We start from the raw sequence: 26,804 nt of genomic DNA on the forward strand, positions 1-26,804 counted from the left end.
GCTCCCGCACATTGGCTAACCGGGCTATCTGCATTGTGTCCCGCCACCCACCACCCGCTAACCCCTCTTTTACGCTAATGCTACTCCCTGTTCATCATATATGCATAGTCACTTTAACCATATCTACATGTACATACTACCTCAATCAGCCTGACTAACCGGTGTCTGTATGTAGCCTCGCTACTTGTATAGCCTAGCTACTGTATATAGCCTGTCTTTTCACTGTTGTTTTATTTCTTTACTTACCTATTGTTCACCTAACACATTTTTTGCACTATTGGTTAGAGCCTGTAAGTAAGCATAACACTGTAAAGTCTACACATGTTGTATTCGGCACACGTGACAAATACACTTTGATTTGATTTGATATTGTGGTCAAACTCAATTATACTAATTGATTAAAAAAACATATTTTTCGATGACATTTTAAAAAAAGAAAATTTTTGTAAATTATATCATAAATTGGACTGGTGGAGTTATGTCACACATGCAGCTAACACAGACATATGGAAATGTCTGCTCTACCCAAAATTACAACCAACTAATTGCAGCATTACCACAAAAAATGGAAGAGGCAAGTAGAAGGGGGAAAAAGTAAGGAACTTGTATGTCGGCCCTGCATTAAAGACCATAAATGGTTAAAGAAAAACTGTGATAAATAAAAACATATAGCAATTTCATTTAAGGACCAAAAAATTGACAGCTGTGCCATATAAATTGCAAAATAGTTGGGAAGAGATTTCGATGTACCGATTCCATGGTTTATGAATTGACACGCAAAACAACGCCGGATTCAAAGCTTCACATTTTTCCATTTAAATTATTATACAAAATTCTTGCAACCAATAGAATGTTATATATATGGGGGATACAATCTTCCCAGCTCTACAGATTTTGCTGCGAGGAGGCAGAGTCATTAGATCATTTATTTTGGTACTTTCCATATGTAGCTCGTTTTTGGTCACAGGTCCAGGAATGGCTGAAGAATTGGTACATTTACTAACGCTGCAGATAGCAATACTGGGTGATTTGAAAAGTCATAGTCAATCAGTAATATAATTATTTTAGCAAAAAATGTTATCTTTAATTTACAATCTGTAGAAGCTATGAGAATAGAAAGGCTCAGTACTTTTGTGAAGCATCACAGCACAGTTGAAAAATATATGGCAAATAGAAATCCAAAATGGATGGTGTTAAGAGATAGATGGGAGGGGTTGAATGGAGCGGAAGGGTGGGACTAATAACAACAAGATAAACATTGAAAAACATACAGGGTTTGTAAAATGTATATAGGTTCAGAAATGTTGTGAAATAGCACAGTTACAAACAGAAATCAAACTGGATGGACATCAGAAATAGAGGAAGGACTAAAAACAAGCAAAATATAACTATTGTAAAATAGATTGTGTCTGTAAAATGTGTATAAGATGTATAAACTGAAGGTAGAAGCCTAAGTGTTATTGTTTATTAGTTTACTCAATTTGGAGAAGGGGTGGTAGGGTTTGCGGGAAATAATAAAGGTTCAAAAATAAATAAATATGTATGTATGTAAATATGTGTATATGTATGAATGTTTATATATACGTATGTATGTATGAATGTTTATATATACAAATATATTATTCAATAACAGACTATATAAAATACAGTTGAGGTCGGAAGTTTGAATACACTTAGGTTGGAGTCATTAAAACTACTTTTTCAACCACTCCACAAATTTCTTGTTAACAAACTATAGTTTTGGCAAGTCGGTTAGGACATCTACTTTGTGCATGACACAAGTCATTTTTCCAACAATTGTTTACAGACAGATTATTTCACTTCTAATTCACTGTATCACAATTCCAGTGGGTCAGAAGTTTACATACACTAAGTTGACTGTGCCTTTAAGCAGCTTGAAAAATTCCAGAAAAATTATGACATGGCTTTAGAAGCTTCTGATGAGGCTAATTGACATCATTTGTGTCAATTGGAGGTGTACCTGTGGATGTATTTCTCTACCTACCTTCAAACTCAGTGCCTCTTTGCTTGACATCGTGGGAAAATCAAAAGATATCAGCCAAGACCTCAGAAAAAAAATTGTAGACCTCCACAAGTCTGGTTCATCCTTGGAAGCAATTTCCAAATGACTGAAGATACCACGTTCATCTGTACAAACAATAGTACGCAAGTATAAACACCATGGGACCACGCAGCCGTCATACTGCTCAGGAAGGAGACGCGCTCTGTTTCCTAGAGAAACAGGTACAAAAGTATCTATATCCACAGTAAAACGAGTCCTATATCGACATAACCTGAAAGGCCGCTCAGCAAGGAAGAAGCAACTGCTCCAAAACCGCCATAAAAAAGCCAGACTATGGTTTCCAACTTCACATGGGGACAAAGATTGTACTTTTTGGAGAAATGTCCTCTGGTCTAATGAAACAAAAATAGAACTGTTTGGCCATAATGACCATCGTTATGTTTGGAGGAAAAAGAGAGAGGCTTGCAAGCCGAAGAACACCATCCCAACCGTGAAGCACGGGGGTGGCAGCATCATGTTGTGGGGGTGCTTTTCTGCAGGAGGGACTGGTACACTTCACAAAATAGATGGCATCATGAGGGAGGAAAATGATGTGGATATAATGAAGCAACATCTCAAGACATCAGTCAGGAAGTTAAAGCTTGGTCGCAAATGGGTCTTCCAAATGGACAATGACCCCAAGCATACTTCCAAAGGTGTGGCAAAACGGGTAAGGACAACAAAGTCAAGGTATTGGAGTGGCCATCACAAAGCGCTGACCTCAATCCTATAGAACATTTGTGGGCAGAACTGAAAAAGCACTACCCAAAACGTTTGACCCAAGTTAAACAATTTAAAGGCAATGCTACCAAATACTAATTGAGTGTATGTAAACTTCTGACCCACTGGGAATGTGATGAAATAAAAGCTGAAGTAAATCATTCTCTCTACTATTATTCTGACATTTCACATTCTTAAAATAAAGTGGTGATCCTAACTGACCTAAGACAGTGAATTTTACTAGGATTAAATGTCAGGAATTGTGAAAAACTGAGTATTTGGCTAAGGTGTATGTAAACTTCCGACTTCAACTGTATATATATATATATATATATATATATATATATATATATATATATATATATATATATATATATATATATATATATATATAGGTATGTATATGTATGTATGTATGTATATGGATATATATATTTACCCCAAAAATATATGGGGGATTGGAAATGATGCAGACAATTACATTAATACTCAATATTAATTCTGATCCACCCCTTAAAAAATATATAATAATAATAAAAATAAAACATTCAGGATTGATACAAAATAAAACATTCAGGTTTGACAGGGCAAGGTGTCCATTGTCACACAGAGTAGTGTTCTAGGTTTATTATTCACAGAGAGTCAGGGTCACTCTCATTGTACCCACTACAGCCCCTGTACTGTACATTTGGGGAAAACATCTTAACAACACTCTAGTCAAGGTCAGAAGGTATGGCCACACACCTGTCATAGCCTGCATAACTGTGAAACGCCATGGGTTTCTCTTGCACTGGCTCCTGAGGGAAAGACAATGGGGTTGTTGGATTCACAAAACATGTCATATGGGGTAGAGTATGCCTGTGTCCCAAATGGCACCCTATTCCTTCCTATATAGTGCACTACTTTTGACCAGCGCTCATAGGGCACTATGTAGTAAATAGGGGGCCATTTGGGACATAACCTACATTTACAATATGAGTAGTGCATAGCCAACACACAAGGTAAGTGTTCCCGGATACAGTGGGGCAAAAAAGTATTTAGTCAGCCACCAATTGTGCAAGTTCTTCCACTTAAAAAGATGAGAGAGGCCTGTAATTTTCATCATAGGTACACTTCAACTATGACAGACACAATTAGAAAAAAAAATCCAGAAAGTCACCTACAAACAAGCAAGATTTCTGGCTCTCACAGACCTGTAACTTCTTCTTTAAGAGGCTCCTCTGTCCTCCACTCGTTACCTGTATTAATGGCACCTGTTTGAACTTGTTATCAGTATAAAAGACACCTGTCCACAACCTCAAACAGTCACACTCCAAACTCCACTATGGCCAAGACCAAAGAGCTGTCAAAGGACACCAGAAACAAAATTGTAGACCTGCACCAGGCTGGGAAGACTGAATCTGCAATAGGTAAGCAGCTTGGTTTGAAGAAATCAACTGTGGGAGCAATTATTAGGAAATGGAAGACATACAAGACCACTGATATTCTCCCTCGATCTGGGGCTCCACGCAAGATCTCACCCCGTGGGGTCAAAATGATCACAAGAATGGTGAGCAAAAATCCCAGAACCACACGGGGGGACCTAGTGAATGACCTGCAGAGAGCTGGGACCAAAGTAACAAAGCCTACCATCAGTAACACACTACGCCGCCAGGGACTCAAATCCTGCAGTGCCAGACGTGTCCCCCTGCTTAAGCCAGTACATGTCCAGGCCCATCTGAAGTTTGCTAGAGAGCATTTGGATGATCCGGAAGAAGATTGGGAGAATGTCATATGGTCAGATGAAACCAAAATATAACTTTTTGGTAAAAACTCAACTCGTCGTGTTTGGAGGACAAAGAACGCTGAGTTCCATCCAAAGAACACCATACCTACTGTGAAGCATGGGGGTGGAAACATCATGCTTTGGGGCTGTTTTTCTGCAAAGGGACCAGGACGACTGATCCGTGTAAAGGAAAGAATAAATGGGGCCATGTATCGTGAGATTTTGAGTGAAAACCTCCTTCCATCAGCAAGAGCATTGAAGATGAAACGTGGCTGGGTCTTTCAGCATGACAATGATCCCCAACACACCGCCCGGGCAACGAAGGAGTGGCTTCGTAAGAAGCATTTCAAGGTCCTGGAGTGGCCTAGCCAGTCTCCAGATCTCAACCCTATAGAAAATCTTTGGAGGGAGTTGAAAGTCCGTGTTGCCCAGCAACAGCCCCAAAACATCACTGCTCTAGAGGAGATCTGCATGGAGGAATGGGCCAAAATATCAGCAACAGTGTGTGAAAACCTTGTGAAGACTTACAGAAAACATTTGACCTCTGTCATTGCCAACAAAGGGTATATAACAAAGTATTGAGATAAACTTTTGTTGTTGACCAAATACTTATTTTCCACCATAATTTGCAAATAAATTCATAAAAAATCCTACAATGGGATTTTCTGGATTTTTTTTCTTCTCATTTTGTCTGTCATAGTTGAAGTGTACCTATGATGAAAATTACAGTCCTCTCTCATCTTTTTAAGTGGGAGAACTTGCACAATTGGTGGCTGACAAAATACTTTTTTGCCCCACTGTACATGTAGGATTAGTGTTCACAGTATGTGCTGTGCAGTGTGTGGGAGTTGAGTAAGAATTGTGTCTGTGATGTGATGTAGGATACTGTAGGGAACTATAGGGAACTGTTGGGTAGGGAACAGTAGGGTATGGAACAGTAGGGTAGGAAACTGTAGGGTAGGGAACTGTAGGGTATGGAACAGTAGGGTAGGGAACTGTAGGGAACTGTACGGTAGGGAACAGTAGGGTAGGGAACTGTAGGGAACTGTAGGGTAGGGAACTGTAGGGGACTGTAGGGTACTGTAGGGAACTGTGGGGTACTGTAGGGTACTTTAGGGAACTGTATGTAACTGTAGGGTACTGTAGGGAACTGTAGGGAACAGTAGGGTACTGTAGGGAACTGTGGGGTACTGTAGGGAACTGTATGTAACTGTAGGGTACTGTAGGGAACTGTAGGGAACAGTAGGGTACTGTAGGGTAGGGAACTGTAGGGTACTGTAGGGAACTGTAGGGTATGGGAACTGTAGGGAACTATAGGGAACTGTAGGTTAGGGAACTGTAGGGGACTGTAGGTAACTGTAGGGTGCTGTAGGGTAGAGAACTGTAGGGAACTGTAGGGTAGGGAACTGTAGGGTACTGTAGGGAACTATAGAGAACTCTAGGGTACTGTAGTGTAGGGAACTGTAGGGAACTATAGGGAACTGTAGGGTAGGGAACTGTAGGGGACTGTAGGGTACTGTATGGGACTGTAGGTAACTGTAGGGTACTGTAGGGTACTGTAGGGAACTGTAGGGAACTGTAGGATAGGGAACAGTAGGGAACTGTGGGGTAGGGAACTGTAGGGTACTGTAGGGAACTATAGGGAACTGTAGGGTAGAGAACTGTAGGGAACTGTAGGGTACTGTAGGTAACGTTAGGGTACTGTAGGGAACTGTAGGGAACTGTAGGGTAGGGAACTGTAGATAACTTTAGGGTACTGTAGGGAACTGTAGGGTAGGGAACTGTACGGAACTGTAGGGTACTGTAGGTAACTTTAGGGTACTGTAGGGTAGGGAACTGTAGAGAACTGAAGGGAACTGTAGGGTAGGGAACTGTAGAGAACTGAAGGGAACTGTAGGGTACTGTAGGGTAGGGAACTGTAGGGTAGGGAACTGTAGGGGACTGTAGGGAACTGTAGGGTACTGTAGAGAACTGTAGGGTAGGGAACTCCAGAGAACTGTAGGGAACTGTAGGGTACTGTAGGGTAGGGAACTGTAGGGTAGGTAACTGTTGGGTACTGTAGGGAAGGTAACTGTAGGGGACTGTAGGGTACTGTAGGTAACTGTAGGGTAGGGAACTGTAGAGAACTGAAGGGAACTGTAGGGTACTGTAGGGAACTGTAGGGTAGGGAACTGTAGGGGACTGTAAGGTAGGAAACTGTAGGGTACTGTAGGGAACTGTCGGGTAAGGAACTGTAGAGAACTGAAGGGAACTGTAGGGGACTGTAGGGTAGGGAACTGTAGGATACTGTAGGGTACTGTAGGGAACTGTAGAGGACTGTAGGGTAGGGAACTGTAGAGAACTGAAGGGAACTGTTGGGCACTGTAGGGCCCTGTAGGGTACTGTAGGGTACTGTAGGGTAGGGAACTGTAGAGAACTGTAGGGTACTGTAGGGTAGGGGTCAGTAGGGTACTGTAGGGAACAGTAGGGAACTCTAGGGAACTGTAGGGTACTGTAGGGTAGGGAACTGTAGGGTAGGTAACTGTTGGGTACTGTAGGGAAGGTAACTGTAGGGGACTGTAGGGTACTGTAGGGTAGGGAACTGTAGAGAACTGAAGGGAACTGTAGGGTACTTTAGGGTAGGGAACTGTAGGGTAGGGAACTGTAGGGGATTGTAGGGTAGGAAACTGTAGGGTACTGTAGGGAACTGTCGGGTAAGGAACTGTAGGGTACTGTAGGGAACTGTAGGGTACTGTAGGGAACTGTAGGGTACTGTAGGGAACTGTAGGGTACTGTAGGGAACTGTTGGGTAAGGAACTGTAGGGTACTGTAGGGAACTGTAGGGTACTGTAGGGAACTGTAGAGGACTGTAGGTTAGGGAACTGTAGGGTACTGTAGGGAACTGTAGGGTACTGTAGGGAACTGTAGAGGACTGTAGGGTAGGGAACTGTAGGGTACTGTAGGGAACTGTAGGTTAGGGAACTGTAGGGTACTGTAGGGAACTGTAGGGTACTGTAGGGAACTGTAGAGGACTGTAGGGTAGGGAACTGTAGGGTACTGTAGGGAACTGTAGGTTAGGGAACTGTAGAGAACTGAAGGGAACTGTAGGGTAGGGAACTGTAGGGGACTGTAGGGTACTGTAGGTAGCTGTTGGGTACTGTAGGGAACTGTAGGGTACTGTAGGGTAGGGTACTGTAGATAACTGTAGGGTAGGGGACAGTAGGGTACTGTAGGGAACAGTAGGGAACTGTAGGGTACTGTAGGGTAGGGAACTGTAGGGAACTGTAGGGTAGGGACCTGTAGGGTACTGTAGGGAACTGTAGGGTAGTGAACTGTAGAGAACTGAAGGGAACTGTAGGGAACTGTAGGGAACTGTAGGGTAGGGAACTGTAGGGGACTGTAGGGTAAGGAACTGTAGGGTAGGGAACTGTAGAGGACTGTAGGGTACTGTAGGGAACTGTAGGGTAGGGAACTGTAGGGTAGGGTATTGTAGCTACCTACCTCTTGACGTGCCTCAGGTTGGGAAACGGTAGATATGGACGCAGTGTCCAGGTTCTGCTGAGTCGTGGGCAGGCTGGCACCTTTCTGGGTGCCAGCCTGCTGCAGGGCTACAGCCAGAGCCGAGGCCGGAGCCAGGGGTGGGGCCGGGGCTGGGCTCTCAGGGAGTGTCTGATCAGACCCGGCTGTAGCAGCAGGGTCGGGGTCAACCACATTCCCCTTCCAAGGAGGGGACAGGACGGCAGGCTGGACGGGGTGCAGCGGGGCCAGTGCTGACACCGGAGCCTCTTCCTGGGGGTCCTGAGGGGCACCAGTCTGGATCTGGAGGGAGGAATAACTTAGGTATTACAGAACCTATTACAGAACCTCCTGCAGAAAAGCACCCCCACAACATGATTTGCACTTTTCGCACCAAAGTACGTTCATCTCTAGGAGACAGAACGCGTCTACTTCCTGAGCGGTATGACGGCTACGTAGTCCCATGTACTTGCGTACTATTGTTTGTTCAGATGAACGTGGTACCTTCAGGCGTTTGGAAATTGCTTCCAAGGATGAACCAGACTTGTGGAGGTTTTTTCTGAGGACTTGGCTGATATCTTTTGATTTTCCCATGATGTCAAGCAAAGAGGCACTGAGTTTGAAGGTAGGCCTTGAAATACATCCACAGGTACACCTCCAATTGACTCAAATTATGTCAATTAGCCTCATCAGAAGCTTCTAAAGCCATGACATTTTCTGGAATTTTCCAAGCTGTTTAAAGGCACAGTCTTAGTGTATGTTAACTTCTGACCCACTGGAATTGTGATACAGTGAATTATAAGTGAAATAATCTGTCTGTAAACAATTGTTGGAAAAATGACTTGTGTCATGCACAAAGTAGATGTCCAAACCGACTTGCCAAAACTATAGTTTGTTAACAAGAAATTTGTGGAGTGGTTGAAAACGAGTTTTAATGACTCCAACCTAAGTGTATGTAAACTTCCAATTTCAACTGTATCTGTGTTGCTTGAGCGTCATGAGTCTGTCAAGCGAGACTATCTACTACCCACCTGTGTCTTGATCTGTAGTGGCTGGAGAGGGGGTGTGGCCTGGGCAGGCTGCTGTAGAGGGGGAGGAGCACTGCTGTCCAGGGAGGCAGCTGATTGGACAAGACTGGTGGTGATGTCAGAGCACTGCTCAGGTAGAGGCTGACTGGTAGACAACTGTAGTATGAGAGAGAGAGATAGAGAGCGAGAGAGAGAGAGAGAGAGAGAGAGAGGGAGAAATGGGGGAGAGAGAGGATAGAGGAGAGGGGAAAGAGAGACAGACAGGCAGGGTGACTAAACGTCATGACAAAGTTAATTGAACATCTATATCTGTCCTGTTCCACAAACATAATCTATTGCCTCAAACACTCTGCCTGTCCTGTCACCAAGTCTGGTTGGCAAACAGCCGTATCTGTCTGTTTGTCTGTCTGACTGGTACACGTACCACACATACTCTGTCATCGGGTCTGGTTGACCACAAACACATATGCACACACACACACCCAGAAACAAACACACACCCACCCACCCACCCACCCACACACAAACACCCACCCACCCACACACATACAAACACACACCCACACACAAACACAAACACACACCCACCCACCCACACACAAACACACACAAACACATACCCACCCACCCACACACAAACACAAACCCACCCACACACAAACACACACCCCCACACACAAATACACACACCCACCCACACACAAACACCCACCCACACACAACCACACACCCACACACCCACACACAAACACACATCCACCCACCCACCCACCCACGCACAAACACCCACCCACACACAACCACACACCCACACACAAACACACACCCACCCACACACAAACAAACACCCACCCACCCACACACAAACACACACACACCCACCCACCCACACACCCACACACAAACAAACAAAAACACACCCACCAACACACAAACAAACAAACACCCACCCACCCACCCACCCACCCACACACAAACACATACCCACCCACACACAAACACACCCACCCACCCACACAGAAACACACACACACACACACACACACACACACACACACACACACACACACACACACACACACACACACACACACACACACACACACACACACACACACACACAGAAACACAAGGCTCCGGGCTCACACATACACACCACAGGGCTTATTGACAAGTGAATATACTGTACTCACAGCTGAGAACAACAAACATCACAGCCACCTTCATCTCTGCTCATTGAACAGAAGCCTGGGGACAGACAGCATCTGACTGGACAGTCAAGATTTTGTCAATGAGAGTCCCACAAACTATCACTTCTCATAGCTACACACTCACAGGTACACACACACATGCACATACACAAACACACATTCACACCCAAGTGTTGGATTCAGAACAGACCCTTACCTCCTGGTTGGGCTGGGCAGTAGCAGTATGTGCCTGTGCCTGTCCAGTGGGGATATGGGCAGCAGCTGGGAAGCTCTGTATTGCAGCTGGTCTGCTCTTATGTACTGTAGGCCCTGGGATGGCTGGAGCAGAGATATGCTGAGCCTGGGGCTGGGTCAATCCTGTACTGGGCTGGAACACACAGGGGAAAGGCTGGCTTTCAGCTCATGGCTAAGATGATCTAGAACACATCATATAGAACAATCATCATGAGAATAAAATTTACATTGAGACCAACACAAAAAAATCATCAGCATCTTCAACTGAGAAATATTCCTTCGCAGGAGCAACACAGGAGTGAATAATTGTGAGCAGGGTTGATATTGCTGCTAGAAACTGCAGGGTAAAGGGGAGAGGCTGTTGCAGTGGTAAGGGGATCTACACAGGTGATCCATCATATCATAGAATAAATAGTCATCCAAGACATTCTCTGTCTGCTGAGGAGGGAACAGAAACAGTTAGAACTGAGGCTAGGGGGAAGTGTTGCAACATTTCAGTAACTTTTCCAAATTACCCAGGTTTTTCAGAAATCGCAAGAGGAAGATTTCCAGAATCAGGAGGAAATAAGCAGGAAATCTGCAATCCTCCGATCAGGAGTTCTGGAAGACCTGGGAAATTTGGGAAGTTACCGGAACTTTGTAATCCTATTAGGGGTGGATTTTGGATTGGGAAGTAATGTTGCACTTGGTCATCATGGGAGGGACAGAGGAAGCTGAGCAAAGCAGGAAGAAGAACCAGCCCCATGCCCCTGCTGCAGCTAGGCCGGGTGTTGCTATGGCAACTGATGGGCATGGTCAAAGTTCAATCAAGCCTGTCGTATCCCTGACCTACCATTGAGCCACCTGGACCACCTGGTCTGCCTTCGCTGTCATGTGGCGATAGAAGCAGAGCCTTTTCCAAACTCAGGCCCAAGCCCTGGTCTTGATTAGAATGCTCAGGCACAGGAGAGGTGGGCTGGCTTTGGCCGGGCCAGTAGGCCCCGGTGTCTGGTGGTATAGGGGAGCTGGTCCTGCGAAGCCCAGCCTTTCCATAGCTTTGGCTGGGCCAGTACAGGGTGTCTATCGGTGTTGGGGAGCTGCTCCTGCGACTGACGATGTGTCTTAGACATTGGTTGAGCAGGGACAGACCTCCACTAGAGGAGCGGACCAATAGGTAAGGAGGTGGGGCAAGATGTGAGGGTGTGGTCCAGAAGGGAGATGGAGGAGCAGACAGGGAGGAGGTGATTGGAGGGAGATTGAGCAGTGAGCGGGGGTGGGGGGAGATTGGTGAGGGGGTGTGGAATGGTGAGCACTGGGGAGAGGGAGGGAGGGGGGGCATGTGGGGGTGGCCTAGAGACTCCCCGGCCTCCATCCTGGTCCTCAGTAGAAGGTCGAAGCTCGCACAGGCTCTGCAGGAGTGGGAGTGGGAGTGGGGCAGGGGCAGGTCAGAGGGGCATTGTATGGGCTTTGTAACCAGGATGGCAGGATGGGGGTGATTGACTGATTGACTGATTGAGTCATGGTAGGAACACTGATGATTCTGGGACAGTGGAGGGGACAGGACAGGATTCTGAGGGGGAGGGGGAAGGGAGGCTGCTGCGCACTCCTCTGAGATTTTATCCCCTTCTCGGCTCCCACGTAGGGTATTGTCTCGTTTGGGAAAGAGGTGGCAGTGAGAACGACTCAGTGGCTTAGGGAGAGAGTGGGCCCTGCACATGTCAATCAAGGAGGTGCTTCCACGCCTAGTGCACTGATTGGTCCCACCACAACTCACTGTCCTCTCATTAGTCCCACAACCAGCAAACCAATCTTCTGCCCTCTCAGGGGAGAGAAGAGCATTCTGAGATGCAAAGGGCTCACTGAAGTAGTGCTGCTCAGGTCGATCGGACAAAAGAAAACATATTTTAGTTCAGTTTGTCTTTACAAAGACAGAAACTACCCAAAACACAACATAAACAAGGTGCTAGAGAGACATACAAAGGGTATGTCTGACACTTGCAGTGAGAATACGTTTTGAAATATGAGTTTGAGACAATGGGGCATTTTGTGTGAGAGAACTTACAGTTGGAGACTGGTAGGCCCCCTGGTGCAGCTGTGCTGTATGTTGCTGGTAGGCCCCCTGATGAAACTGTGTGGTAGTAGCTTGGGAGTAGGCCACCTGCGGAGGCTGTGCAGTGGGCTGCTGGTAGGCCGCCTGGTGCAGCTGGGCCTGGGACTGCACAGGTGGGCTGTAGACCTGGGGTGTAGATATGGGCTCTGGGAGAGACTGGTAGGGGGCACTGTGCTGACTGTCTAGAATAATAGGGAACAGTGTGTGTAGAAAACATTACGCCAACCTTCGACAATGGAGGGAGAGGCAGAGAAAGAAAGAGAGAGAGAGAGAGAGAGAGAGAGAGAGAGAGAGAGAGAGAGAGAGAGAGAGAGAGAGAGAGAGAGAGAGAGAGAGAGAGAGAGAGAGAGAGAGAGAGAGAGAGAGAGAGAGAGAGAGAGAGAGAGAGAGAGAGAGAGAGAGAGAGTGAGAGAGAGAGAGTGAGAGAGAGAGAGAGAGAGAGAGAGAGAGAGAGGGGGGGGAGGTAGCAACAGAGATGCACTTTCTCCTTTACTGTGAGAAATATTCCTCACCAAGAGATTAATTATTCACAGAAATGACTACATTTATTCCAAATTTTAACTTATTAAACCCAGAGGAAAAACTAAAAGTAATCATGGGCGAAGTAGCAATGGCTCCTCTTGCAGCCAAATATGTATTCGCCTGCCATAGCCTGAGGGACACTGAATAATAACATCTGCATAGTGAGTAGTAACTTACTTATTAGTAGTATTATTGTTATTACTATTATTGTTATTTCTATTATTAATGTTGTTTATCATTACAAATAGTAGTGGTACTGTATGGGTAGTAGGGTGATGATAATGATAATGATAGCAGTTTAATGATGGTGGTGGTGGTAGTAGTAGTAGTAGTAGTAGTAATGATGATGGTAGTTGTAGTAATGGTGAAGATGACAGTTATTTAGTTATAAGTTAGTTATAGTTTCATTTTCCATGTTTAGCTTTTAATATTTATTACATTTCTACTTTATTGTTGTTATTTTTGTATTTACTTTTGTATTATTATTTATTACCATTTTATATTATTATTTGTTATTGTTACTTACTTGTATTACTTTTCTTACAATATATATTGCATGCATTGTTGCTTTGGCAATATTGACACCATGTTTTCCATGCCAATGAAGTAGCTTGAATTTGAATTTAAAAGAAAGAGATAGCGAAAGAGCTAGAGTGTAAGAAAGAAACAGAGGGACAGAGAGATTAAGCGTCATTATAATTCAAAAGCTGGGAGATGACTCAGAGCTGAGTCACTGGTGCTATTCACACCCTGCAACAGTCTCTCTCTCTCTCTCTCTCTCTCTCTCTCTCTCTCTCTCTGTCTCTCTCTCTCTCGCTCTCGCTCTCGCTCTGTCTCTGTCTCTGTCTCTGTCTCTGTCTCTCTCTCGCTCGCTCTCGCTCTCTCTCTCGCTCTCTCTCTCTCTCTCTCGCTCGCTCACATACACACACTGATCTGCCTTCATGTCCCTCTATGTCATTACCTATCCTCTATAAACCCTGTAGATATTCTTACATCCGGATTACTTTGAACAGATCGGCCCTGCCTCAAGAGAAGGTGACCAGTGTATGTATATGTGTGTGTGTGTTTCAGTTACTTTAAGTGTTTGTCCGTTTCCTTGTATGCACATTCGTCTATGTGTTTGTTTCTTTATTTGTTTGTTGTTTTCCTGTGTCTCTGTCTTTGCAATTAGTTCAGAGGCTGCAGAGCAGGTCCTTACATGGGGTCGGCGGGCTGCAGAACAGGGTAAGGGGCTGGTCACCCTCTTCCTCCTCAGACTCTGCTGGGGCCAGTGGCGCCCCCTGTGGTGGTAACCCCATGCTGGGTAACTGCAGCAGGGTTGTTTAATGTAAACATTTGGTTAATAATAATATGATAACATTGATTCAGACAGACATATAAAGGACAAATTAAAAACCAACATCAACAAAGATAAAAAGCACAAACCTGTAGCAGGTTCTGGGTCTGGGTCTCGACTGCAGGGACGGTCCGATCCCTCCTCCATTTGATGAGAGCCACTCGGTCCTTGATGGACTTTCCTACTATCTTCACATCGCTGTCCAGGAAGAAGCCCGACTCCACCTACAACAGAGAGGTTATTACTAAACTAAGCACTAAAGGGAGTGCAATGTGACGCAGCATGGCAACATAAATGTGATTGGTCAAGAATCCCCATGTTCCAAATGTTACACATTTCTCCATTCATCTTCTCAACTGTTTAGGGTCTTTCACTAAATTGTATTTGCTATCACTAAACCAGGAAGAACCCAGAGTCCACCTACAGAGGATAGGACAGGACACAGAATAGACCAGGACAGGACAGTACACAGAATAGGACAGGACTAGACAGGGCAGGGCAGGATATGGCAGGGCAATGCAGACAGGACAGGGCAGGATATTGCAGGGCAATGCAGATAGGACAGGACATGCCTTGGCAGGTCAATGCAGACAGGACAGGACAGGAAATAAAAGGACAGGACATGTCAATGCAGAGAGGACAGGACAGGAAATAGAAGGACAGGACATGTCAATGCAGAGAGGACAGGACAGGAAATAGAAGGACAGGACATGTCAATGCAGAGAGGACAGGACAGGAAATAGAAGGACAGGACATGTCAATGCAGAGAGGACAGGACAGGAAATAGAAGGACAGGACATGTCAATGCAGAGAGGACAGGACAGGAAATAGAAGGACAGGACATGTCAATGCAGAGAGGACAGGACAGGAAATAGAAGGACAGGACATGTCAATGCAGAGAGGACAGGACAGGACATGGTAAGGCAATGCAGACAGGGCAGGGAAGGGCACAACAGGATAGGACAAAACAAGACAGGACATATGTTATTACTAAGAACCCTGACTCCATCTACAACAGACAGGTTATCACTAAACAGGGTCGCATATGAACTACTGTGGGAATTAGAATTGATCCGACACCATTTTAGGGACATCAGTTGTTGGTCTATCTTTGTATCACAGTCACCCAAAGATAGAAGGTTGCCCCTCCCCACCCCACCGCTCTCAGATGGGACACAGGGTCAGGCGGGGTCAACCGGAATAACTGGTTGTTGTGATTTAAATCAATACCTTACTGGATCATACCGGCCCGTCCACGAGACCAATGACGATTTACTGATCACATGATGGGTCATTATATCAGGACAGTGTTGTGGAGATGAGTCTGTTACTGTCCGTTACTGTCCAGGATCGGTTTGAGCAAGGCGATTTGTAGTTCAGTGATTCTGTGCTGTCTGGCTGGAATCTCAAAAACACTATTTCATGACTATCACCAATTGCACAACAGCCCCCAGCCCCCAGAGGCATGTCACCATAGAGCACAGAGAGTGACAGACACTACACTCTAGAGGACACCCCAAGTGGCTAGATCAAAGTAAAAAAAAATAAAAAAATCCCTTATCATAGAACAAAAATATATATTTTGACTCGTCAAATAAAGTGTGTCTATAGTTCTGTTTCTCAGTCTACATCATATATCCATATCATACTCTGCAACTGGCACTGCAAATACACCAACCGTTTCTGAGCCATGATAACGTGAGCCCTACCAGAGTCATATACAATCTCTACATATGGCTCGGCAACTCACCATCTCCTGGGCCACACCCTCTGGGGTCTCTTTCTCCAGGTCAAAGGTGAACTCGATGGCCCCGCTGTCCTTGTACTTCCCCTTCAGCTTCTTAGGGTCCTCCACCCACACCTTGAGGGCGATGGAACTCTTTTTCCCATCATCCTCCTCGGCCAGCTCCACCCTTACGCCTGTGTCCTCCGCAAAGAAGGCATGGTTCAAGAGGTCCTTTATGGTGTACCTGAGGACAACCCACATTCAGTACAGTATACACACACACACACGTTCACACACACACATAACACTGCTGCTGTGCAAAGATTATGGTATCCGTCGGATCCACTGATGTGAAATGTCAGTACACATAAAAACATGAACAGTAGCAAACCCAAATACTGGCACCAACATTATACCTCAGGACAGAAACAGTGTGTGTGTGTGTGTGTGTGTGTGTGTGTGTGTGTGTGTGTGTGTGTGTGTGTGTGTGTGTGTGTGTGTGTGTGTGTGTGTGTGTCTGTGTCTGTGTGTGTGTGTGTGTGTGTGTGTGTGTGTGTGTGTGTGTGTGTGTGTGTGTGTGTGTGTGTGTGTGTGTGTGTGTGTGTGTGTGTGTGTGTATTTATTCGTCACGTACACAGTAGGTATAAAAGGTGCAGTGAAATGCTTATGCAAAGTTGACTAGGAGATAGCGACAGGGCGACCGTGTCTGTGTGTGTATGTTGTTATTTTGGTATGTGTATGTGTCATGTATGTGTGTTGTGCATATGTGTTGGTTTTCACCATTTAATGCTTTCTATCTGCTCAGTTCTTTACTTTACAGATGGGCTTGACTCTGTCCACTTACCTCTCTTCCCTCCAATGGCAGATACACTCCCCGATGATCTCCTTAATCTCTGGGTCACTGATCTTATCATAGCTGGCAGGCTTCACCCCCTGGAGATGCCAGACACAAATAACAACTATCTTCAGGGTGACAAGTACGAAGAATATCATATGATATCTCAAACATTCTCACACTGACACTCACATTCACATTCAGACGCAAAAACAAGAACAATCTTCATGAACATTTGTTTATTTTTTGGATCCCCAGTTGCGACAGTTACTTTTCCTGGAGTCCACGAATATCAGGTTGTCACGCCCTGACCTTAGAGATCCTGTTTATGTCTCTATTTTGGTTTGGTCAGGGCGTGAGTTGGGGTGGGCATTCTATGTTTTGTGTTTCTATGATTTTCTATTTCTATGTTTTGGCCGGGTATGGTTCTCAATAAGGGACAGCTGTCTATCGTTGTCTCTGATTGGGAACCATACTTAGGTAGCTCTTTTTTCCACCTGTGTTTGGCAGAGTCAGGTTGGAGACCTGAGCCAACTCCCCGTGCTTACCGTGGCGGGCGTTGTACTGGTCAGGCACCTTGTTATGCGGTGGAGCGCACGGTGTCTCCAGTACGCGTTCTTAGCCCGGTGTGCTACATCCCAGCTCCCCGCATCTTCCGGGCTAGGGTGAGCATCCAGCCAGGACGGAGTGTGCCAGCCCTGCTCTCCAGACCTCCAGGACGTCTCTACGGCCCAGGATATCCTGCGCCGGCTCTGCGCACTGCGTTTCCGGTGCGTCTGCACAGCCCAGTGCGTCCTGTGCCTTCGCCCCGCATCTGCAGGGCGAAAGTAACCATCCAGCCAGGACGGGTTGCGCAGGCTCCTAGCTCGAGACCTCTGCCTAGGACGGGGCCTCCTGTATGTCTCTCCAGCCTGGTGAGTCCTGTGCATGCGCCTAGAACTAATCCTCCCGTATGTCTCCCCAGCCTGGTGAGCCCTGTGGCAGCTCAACTTACCAGACTGCCCATACGTCTCCTCCCTCTAGTGATGATCCATGGCACGAAGCCTCCAGTGATGATCCATGGCAAGAAGCCTCCAGTGATGATCCATGGCAAGAAGCCTCCAGTGATGATCCATGGCAAGAAGCCTCCAGTGATGATCCATGGCAAGAAGCCTCCAGTGATGATCCATGGCAAGAAGCCTCCAGTGATGATCCATGGCAAGAAGCCTCCAGTGATGATCCATGGCAAGAAGCCTCCAGTGATGATCCATGGCACGAAGCCTCCAGTGATGATCCATGGCAGGAAGCCTCCAGTGATGATCCATGGCAAGAAGCCTCCAGTGATGATCCATGGCAAGAAGCCTCCAGTGATGATCCATGGCAAGAAGCCTCCAGTGATGATCCATGGCAAGAAGCCTCCAGTGATGATCCATGGCACGAAGCCTCCAGTGATGATCCATGGCAGGAAGCCTCCAGTGATGATCCATGGCAAGAAGCCTCCAGTGATGATCCATGGCAAGAAGCCTCCAGTGGTGGGACATGGCACGAAGCCTCCAACGAAGGCCTCCAGTCCGGAGCCTCCAGCGACGTCCTCCAGTCCGGAGCCTCCAGCGACGTTCTCCAGTCAGGAGCCTCCAGCAACGAAGGTCTCCATTCCGGAGCCTCCAGCAACGACGGTCTCCATTCCGGAGCCTCCAGCAACGACGGCCTCCAGTCCGGAGCCTCCAGCAACGAGGGTGCTGTCCCAAAAACACAGCACCCTCGTAGTCCCAAAAACAACAACACACACAGCGTTCGACCTGCATTCTTTGTGACAGGAGTAAGATGGCTGACAAATGTCAAACCCCATTAAGAACAGATTCCCCGCGGTGCAGTGACATGGTCAGGAAGCTCCCTCTGGAAAAACATATGGGCACATGTTCCAAATATGGGTTCCAAATAGCACCCTATTCCCTATGTACTTCACTGCATAGGGAAAAGTCAATCAAAAGTAGTGCACTATGTAAGGAATAAAATACAATTTGAGACACAGACATGCTCTCCTTAAGTCTCCTTAAGTCATTTCCATGTGTTTGATACCATTCCATTCACTACAATTCAGCCATTATTATGATCCGTCCTACCTCACCAGCCTCCTGTGCACTTCATTCATACTGGCATCTCTATAGTAACATTAGTGCTACTTTGATATTTCTGAGTGACTCTGTAGAAGCCTGTATCTGTGATCTTATGTAGGTTTGTTTTGTTAGTACTAACAGCTTGTATCACCATGGTAACCTTTTGGACTATTCACTGTAGATCTGTATGGCTTTGCTGTTAGTGCTAGTAAGTAAACATTGGCAATAGTGATGGGGTGGGTGAGTTGGTGCTAGTAAGAAAACATTGGTGCTACCCACGGTGGTGGGTGATAGATAGGATTGAAGATGGACTCGCTGGACTCACGCCGGTGACTTTGCGGTAGATCTGAGCAGCGTTCTGGCACTCGGAGTAGGGGTATTCTGAGGTGGCCATCTCCAACATACACATCCCAAAGGCATAGACGTCCACCGCCTCATCATAGTGCTCCTCATACATCTCAGGGGCCATGAACTCTGGGGTGCCTGGGACGACAGGGGTCAGGGAAGAGGGCAAACTTCAAAGGTCACAAGAGTTACAGGGCTCCTTCAGAAAGAAACAGAATGTTTTTCCTTACACACTGGAACACACTCATGCTAAGATGATAAACATGCTAAGCTAATTCACATATACCCATCCAAAAGAGGCTCATTGAATTCACGAACAGGTCTCAACAGAATTACTGTCATAATCCATAAAATGCATAGTTACAGTATAGATTCCATACTCTTTTACAGGTGATGTATTTACTACCATTCCAAGCAGAGCATGAAAGAGCATGATTCCTCATCCTCACCGATGACACTCTTGGCGAAGGATGCCCTCTTCAGCGTAGCTAATCCCAGGTCTCCTATCTTGACGGAACCGGTGGGGCCGGTGATGAAGATGTTGTCACACTTCAGGTCCCTGTGGATGATGGGAGGGGTCCTGGTGTGGAGGAAGTGGAGGCCCTTCAGGATCTGTCGACACCAGCTCCTCAGAACCTTGGGCTTCATCACCTTAAAACGCTTCAGATACCTGGAGGATGAAGGGCAGACCATCATCATCATGATGTTCATCATCAAGACCACTACCATTACAATCCATCTGATAATGAACAACTATCATTCAACTGTGAATCAAAATGTGGAGGAACTATTTCATTCCATGAAAACTGACACCAGTGGAATTTTCCCTTGTGGAAAGTTACTCTTTCTTCATTTCATAAGAACAGCTTAGGAAGGAGGTGATACCTGACCTTGTGTTTAAGCTCAGGACTGTTAGGTGGGAGGGGGGGCATGCTGTTGGTTGTGTGTGTCTCACGTTTTTAGTGTCCCTGAGGTCATGAGCTCTGTCACAAGAACAATGCACTTCTTCCCTTTGACCGGTGACTCCCAGAAGTCATAGAAACGCACAATGTTGGGGTGCTGGAGACCCTTCAACATCTCTGCCTCCTCCTTAAACCTCTGACGCTCCGCTTTAGTCAGTTTACGGTCCTGAGAGAAGAAAGAAGAGAGGGGGAGGTAAAGACAGAAAATAACAAGGGATACAGTTCCTTAAATTCTCTGGCATAACATCATCTCTATAATATATCCATGCTTGTGATTTTGAATATAAAGTATCAATAGAAATAGTTACAAATATTGTCACTAATGATCTTATGGGGATTTGACCATGCTGCATTCAAGTTCAAAACACACACACACACACAGGAACACACGTCATACACAGCCTTGAATCATGACACCCACTAGAGACTAACGAAAGATGAATCCAAAATCTTTGGCTTGAACAAAATTCATACTTGCACATACATACAGTACATAAACAAATATACACTCTTCCCACTGTGTGTTAACACAGTATTCACATGTACAGTATACACACACCTGTGTACTGTGTACATGACCCAAATGAACACTAAACAGTGATGGAGAAGAGGGGGCTGCAGCATAAAGTAATGTGATATGCTAGCTTGATACGCTAGCTACAGAGAGTAGAAAGCTAAAGGCCACAGAGAGAAGGATGCCGCAGTACTGAGATACTGAGAGGCAAAGACACACACACACACACACACACACACACACACACACACACACACACACACACACACACACACACACACACACACACACACACACACACACACACACACACACACACACACACAGCTTGCCTTCAGAAGTATTCACACCATTTGACTTTTTACACATGTTGTTGTGTTACAGCCTGAATGTATAATTGATTAAATGTAGATGTTTTGTCACTGGCATACATACATTACCCCATAATGTCAAAGTTTTTTACAAAAAAAAAAAAAAGAAAGCTGAAATGACTTGAGTCAATAAGTATTCAGCCCCTTTGTTATGGCAAGCCTACAGGGCCTTGCGAAAGTATTCACCCCCCTGGCATTTTTCCTATTTTGTTGCCTTAAAAACTGGAATTAAAATAGATTTTTGGGGGGTTTGTATCATTTGATTTACACAGCATGCCTACAATTTTGAAGATGCTAAATATTTTTTATTGTGAAACAAACAAGAAATAAGACAAAAAAACGGAAAACTTGAGAGTGCATAATTATTCACTCCCCCAAGTCAATACTTTGTAGTGCCACCTTTTGCAGCGATTACAGCTGCAAGTCTCTTGGGGTATGTCTCTATAAGCTTGGCACATCTAGCCACTGGGATTTCTGTCCATTCTTCAAGGCAAAACTGCTCCAGCTCCTTCAAGTTGGATGGGTTCCTGCTGGTGTACAGCAATCTTTAAGTCATACCACAAATTCTCAATTGGATTGAGGTCTGGGCTTTGACTAGGCCATTCCAAGACATTTAAATGTTTCCCTTTAAACCACTCGAGTGTTGCTTTAGCAGTCTGCTTGGGGTCATTGTCCTGCTGGAAGGTGAACGTCCGTCCCAGTCTCAAATCTCTGGAAGACTGAAACAGGTTTCCCTCAAGAATTTCCCTGTATTTAGCGCCATCCATCATTCCTTCAATTCTGACGAGTGTCCCAGTCCCTGCCGATGAAAAACATCCCCACAGCATGATGCTGCCACCACCAAACTTGGATGGTGTTCTCGGGGTGATGAGAGGTGTTGGGTTTGTGCAAGACATAGCGTTTTCCTTGATGGCCAGAAAGCTCAATTTTAGTCTCATCTAACCAGAGTACCTTCTTCCATATGTTTGGGGAGTCTCCCACATGCCTTTTGGCGAACACCAAACATGTTTGCTTATTTTTTCTTAAAGCAATGGCTTTTTTTCTGGCCACTCTTCTGTAAAGCCCAGCTCTGTGGAGTGTACGGCTTAAAGTGGTCCTACGGACAGATACTCCAATCTCCACTGTGGAGCTTTGCAGCTCCTTCAGGGTTATCTTTGGTCTCTTTGTTGCCTCTCTGATTAATGCCCTCCTTGCCTGGTCCGTGAGTTTTGGTGGGCTGCTCTCTCTTGGCAGGTTTGTTGTGGTGCCATATTCTTTCCATTTTTTAATAATGGATTTAATGGTGCTCTGTGGGATGTTCAACGTTTCTGATCTTTTTTTATATCCCAACCCTGATCTGTTCTTCTCCACAACTTTGTCCCTGACCTGTTTGGAGAGCTCCTTGCTTCATGGTGCCGCTTGCTTGGTGGTGCCCCTTTCTTAGGGGTGTTGCAGACTCTCGGGCCTTTCAGAACAGGTGTATATATACTGAGATCATGTGACACTTAGATTGCACACAGGTGGACTTTATTTAATTAATTATGTCACTTCTGAAGGTAATTGGTTGCACCAAATCTAATTTAGGGGCTTCATAGCAAAGGGGGTGAATACATATGCACGCACCACTTTTCAGTTTGTTTAAAAAATAAATACAAAATTGAAACAAGTTTTTTTTTTCATTTCACTTCACCAATTTGGACTATTTTGTGGATGTCCATTACATGGAATCCAAATAAAAATCTATTTAAATTACAGGTTGTAATGCAGCAAAATAGGAAAAACGCCAAAGGGGGTGAATACTTTTGCAAGGCACTGTAAATAAGTTCAGGAGCAAAAATGTCACATACGTTGCATGGACTCAGTCTGTGTGCAGTAATATGATTTATGAATGACTATCTCATCTCTGTACCACACACATACAGTAGAATCATCTGTAAGGTCCCTCGGTCGAGCAGTGAATTTCAAACACAGATTCAACCACAAAGAACAGAGGTTTTCCAATGCCTTGCAAAGAAGGGCACCTATTGGCAGATGGGTAAAAAAAAGCAGATATTGAATTTACCTTTGAGCATGGTGAAGTTATTAATTACCCTATGGATGGTGTATCAATACACGCACACACTACAAAAATACAGGCATCGTCCCTAACTCAGTTGCCCGGAGACGAAGAAAACCACTCAGGGATTTCACAATGAGGCCAATGGTGTCACGACTTCTGCCGAAGTCGTTGCCTCTCCTTGTCCGGGCGGTGTTCGGCGGTCGACTTCACCGGTCTTCTAGCCATCATCGATCCATTTTTCATTTTCCATTGGTTTTGTCTTGTCTTTCCACACACCTGTTGTCAATCCCGTTCATTACCTGTTGTGTATTTAACCCTCTGTTTCTTTTCATGTGTTTGTCAGAGATTGTTGTATGTCAAGTGTTGTTTTATTAGTGTATAGGTGTGCGACGGGTCCTTGTACCCATTTTATTTTGATATATGTATATTACTCGTGTTTGGAGCATTTCATGGACGTTTATTAAAAGTCTCCATATACACTTCGTTTACTCTCCTGCGTCTGACTTCCCTGCCACCTATACACACGACGTTGACAAATGGTGACTTTAAAACAGTTACAGAGTGTAATGTCTGTGATAGGAGAAAACGGAGGATGGATCAACAACATTGTAGTTACTCCACAATACTAACCTAAATGACAAAGTGAAAAGAAGGAAGCCTGTACAGAATATAAATATTCCGAAACATAAATCCTGTTTGGAAAAGGTTCTAAAGTAATACTGCAAAAAATGTGACAAAGCAATTCACTCTTTATCCTGACTACAAAGTGTTAAGTTTGGGGCAAATCCAATACAACACATTACTGAGTTCCACTCTCCATATTTTCAAGCATAGTGGTGGCTGCATCTTGTTATGGGTAAGCTTGTAATCTTTAAGGACTGGGGAGTTTTTCAGGATAAAAAAATTCACGGTATAGAGCCAAGCACAGGCAAAATCCTAGAGGAAAACCTGGTTCAGTCTGCTTTCCACCAGACACTGGGAGGTTAATACACCTTTAAGCAGGACAATAACCTAAAACACAGGGCCAAATCTACAATTGGAGTTTCTTGCCAAGAAGACAGCGAATGTTCCTGAGTGGCTGAGTTACAGTGTTGACTTAAATCTACTTTAAAATCTATGGCGTTACCTGAAATGGTTGTCAAGCAATGATCAACAACTAATGTGACAGAGCTTAATGAATTTCGAAAAGAATAATGTGCAAATGTTGCACAATCCAGGTGTGGAAAGCTCTTAGAAACTTACCCAGAAAGACTCACAGCTGTAATTACTGCCAAAGGTGCTTCTACAAAGTATTGACCCAGGGGTGTGAATACTGATGTAAATAAGATATTTCTGTAATTCATTTTCATTAAATGTGACAGAATTTCTCAGAACATATTTTTACTTAGTCATTATGAGGCATTGTGTGTAGATGGGTGAGAAAAAAAATATTGAATCCAGGGTGTAACACAACAAAATGTGGAATAAGTCAAGGGGTATGAATACTTTCTAAAGGCACTATAAACACACAGACACATACAAACAAACAAACACACAGTTTTTTTCAGGGAACCGTGTGCATAGAGTGTTACAGAGTTCACGATCTAAGTAACGATCTAAGCTGTCGTATATCTAAACAACTAACATATTAGTAAGCAGATGCTAGCCTATTACAGATGTAGGATCTTCATTTGATCACTCCTTTGTTGCTGAGAACTTTCCAGCACCACAGGAAATGCAGATGAGCTTCATGATTTACATAAATTCACAGAAAACACGCAATAACACACGGTTATATTAACAGAATTGCACTTTTCATGTAGCTTAATTTTGGCCATTTAATAGTCTAACCACCGATCAAGCATAATTATGGAGTAAACGTTCAAATCCTGTTTCTGCAGGATTATTTTGCTGCAACAATACTGGTCAAATTAAGATCGTACATCTGTAAACATATCCTTAATTGCCAATACTGTATTTCCTATACAGCTAATTATTCAGGATCCTATTCTGGAAGGAGGTGAACTGATGGTAAGGGAGTTGCTCAGGGCTATATAAGGATCATGTGACTGTCTATGGATTTTCTCCCAGGCAGGGTGTGCCACTAACAGCATCTGCTTGCCTTACTGAGCTTTGTCATTGTGATAGAAAACAGAGAAGCTAGCAGCATTAGAGCCCTGCTCTAACAGAATGGGTGAGACCCAGAATGAATGCAATTAGCTACGATAAAATTGTCTCCGATACACAGCAGCCGGAGCCGATCGCTGTTTATCTTCAAATGACTTGCACAGGCGCACACTCCCCCTTTTTCCCTCTTCTCTCTCTGCAGGGAGTGTGTGTGTGTGTGTGTGTGTGTGTGTGTGCGTGCGTGCGTGCGTGCGTGCGTGTGTGGTAAATCAGTCTGGACCAGAGATAGGAACCAGAGATAGGGACCGTGAGAGGGAAACACATCCATATGATGATCAGTTGATTTACTAAATAAGTATTAGTACATTTATAAAGTATTTCTGCAGAAGATGTCTAAGACAATTTCGGCTGTATCCCTTTGTCTCTTTTCACTCAATTATCTCTCTCTTTTGCTATCTCTTTCATTTCCCTAATATTTCTCTCTCTCTGTCTGTCTCTCTGTCTCTCTGTCTCTCTCTCTCTCTCTCTCTCTCTCTCTCTCTCTCTCTCTCTCTCTCTCTCTCTCTCTCTCTCTCTCTCTCTCTCTCTCTCTCTCTCTCTCTCTCTCTCTCTCTCTCTCCTTCTCTCTCTCTCCTTCTCTCTCTCTCTCTCTCTCGCACACACACTTTTGATGTTTTGAGGCCCTGTATCACTGTGGCACAGGAGCACTGAATGGCGAGGTATTATCTCCATGGAGAGTATAATTGCTGAATTATCACTCTGCACCCCCCCCCCCCCCCACACACACACTCTTTCAGTTACTACAGAGTGAAGTGTCACTTACACTTTTGAAACCATTCAAAAAATGTCCACTTCATTCAAGATTAAGCAAAAAAACACAAGAATGAAAAGGATTCCTACTGGAGATTTCTTCTCCATTCATCACTGTCTCACTCTCTCACACGCACACACACACACGCACGCACGCACGCACGCACGCAAGCACGCACGCACACACGCGCGCACCCTCTCCAATCCTGGGTCTAACACTGAAAATGCCGCATCAGCTCCATAGCAAAAAATCTCTCACCCCTCTGTGTCTGAAACCACTGAATATCTCCCTCTCCCTTGGCTTAGTTCTGGAACCACAACACATATTCTGACTCACCTGCCTGTGTACTGAAACAGTGTATTTACAGGCATAGCCGAAGGGTGCATATGGTAGGCTGTGTATAATGCATGAATTGTTAAATTATGACGTCACATCAATACACAGATTTGTGAAATGTATCAGATGCTGTTCTAAACCAATGCCAGTGAACTAGTCTCTTCCTCTCTCAGCTGTCTCTGCTCTGACACTAAACTCCTCT

General features: G+C 44.9%; 1 protein-coding gene across 6 annotated transcripts in view; it reads right to left on the reverse strand.

The window, feature by feature from the left end:
- LOC129815236 (serine/threonine-protein kinase WNK2-like) overlaps nt 1–26,804 on the reverse strand; it is a 52,642-nt gene that overhangs the window by 14,583 nt on the left and 11,255 nt on the right. For 5 of the 6 annotated variants that reach the window (XM_055868843.1, XM_055868842.1, XM_055868841.1 and 2 more), the window contains exons 2-13: nt 20,420–20,592; nt 19,914–20,134; nt 19,445–19,602; nt 17,033–17,121; nt 16,213–16,432; nt 14,552–14,686; nt 14,325–14,433; nt 12,557–12,786; nt 10,478–10,648; nt 9,074–9,226; nt 8,028–8,345; nt 3,527–3,579 (exon numbers count right to left, since the gene is read on the reverse strand). In XM_055868843.1, the coding sequence (XP_055724818.1) occupies nt 3,527–3,579; nt 8,028–8,345; nt 9,074–9,226; nt 10,478–10,648; nt 12,557–12,786; nt 14,325–14,433; nt 14,552–14,686; nt 16,213–16,432; nt 17,033–17,121; nt 19,445–19,602; nt 19,914–20,134; nt 20,420–20,592 (2,030 nt within the window). Of the gene's footprint in view, nt 1–3,526; nt 3,580–8,027; nt 8,346–9,073; nt 9,227–10,477; nt 10,649–12,556; nt 12,787–14,324; nt 14,434–14,551; nt 14,687–16,212; nt 16,433–17,032; nt 17,122–17,571; nt 18,254–19,444; nt 19,603–19,913; nt 20,135–20,419; nt 20,593–26,804 lie in introns of those variants that run through there. The other variant, XM_055868847.1, reaches the window with a different exon arrangement.

This window comes from Salvelinus fontinalis, chromosome 18, assembly GCF_029448725.1.
Source record: "Salvelinus fontinalis isolate EN_2023a chromosome 18, ASM2944872v1, whole genome shotgun sequence".
Classification (NCBI taxonomy): Eukaryota; Metazoa; Chordata; class Actinopteri; order Salmoniformes; family Salmonidae; genus Salvelinus; species Salvelinus fontinalis.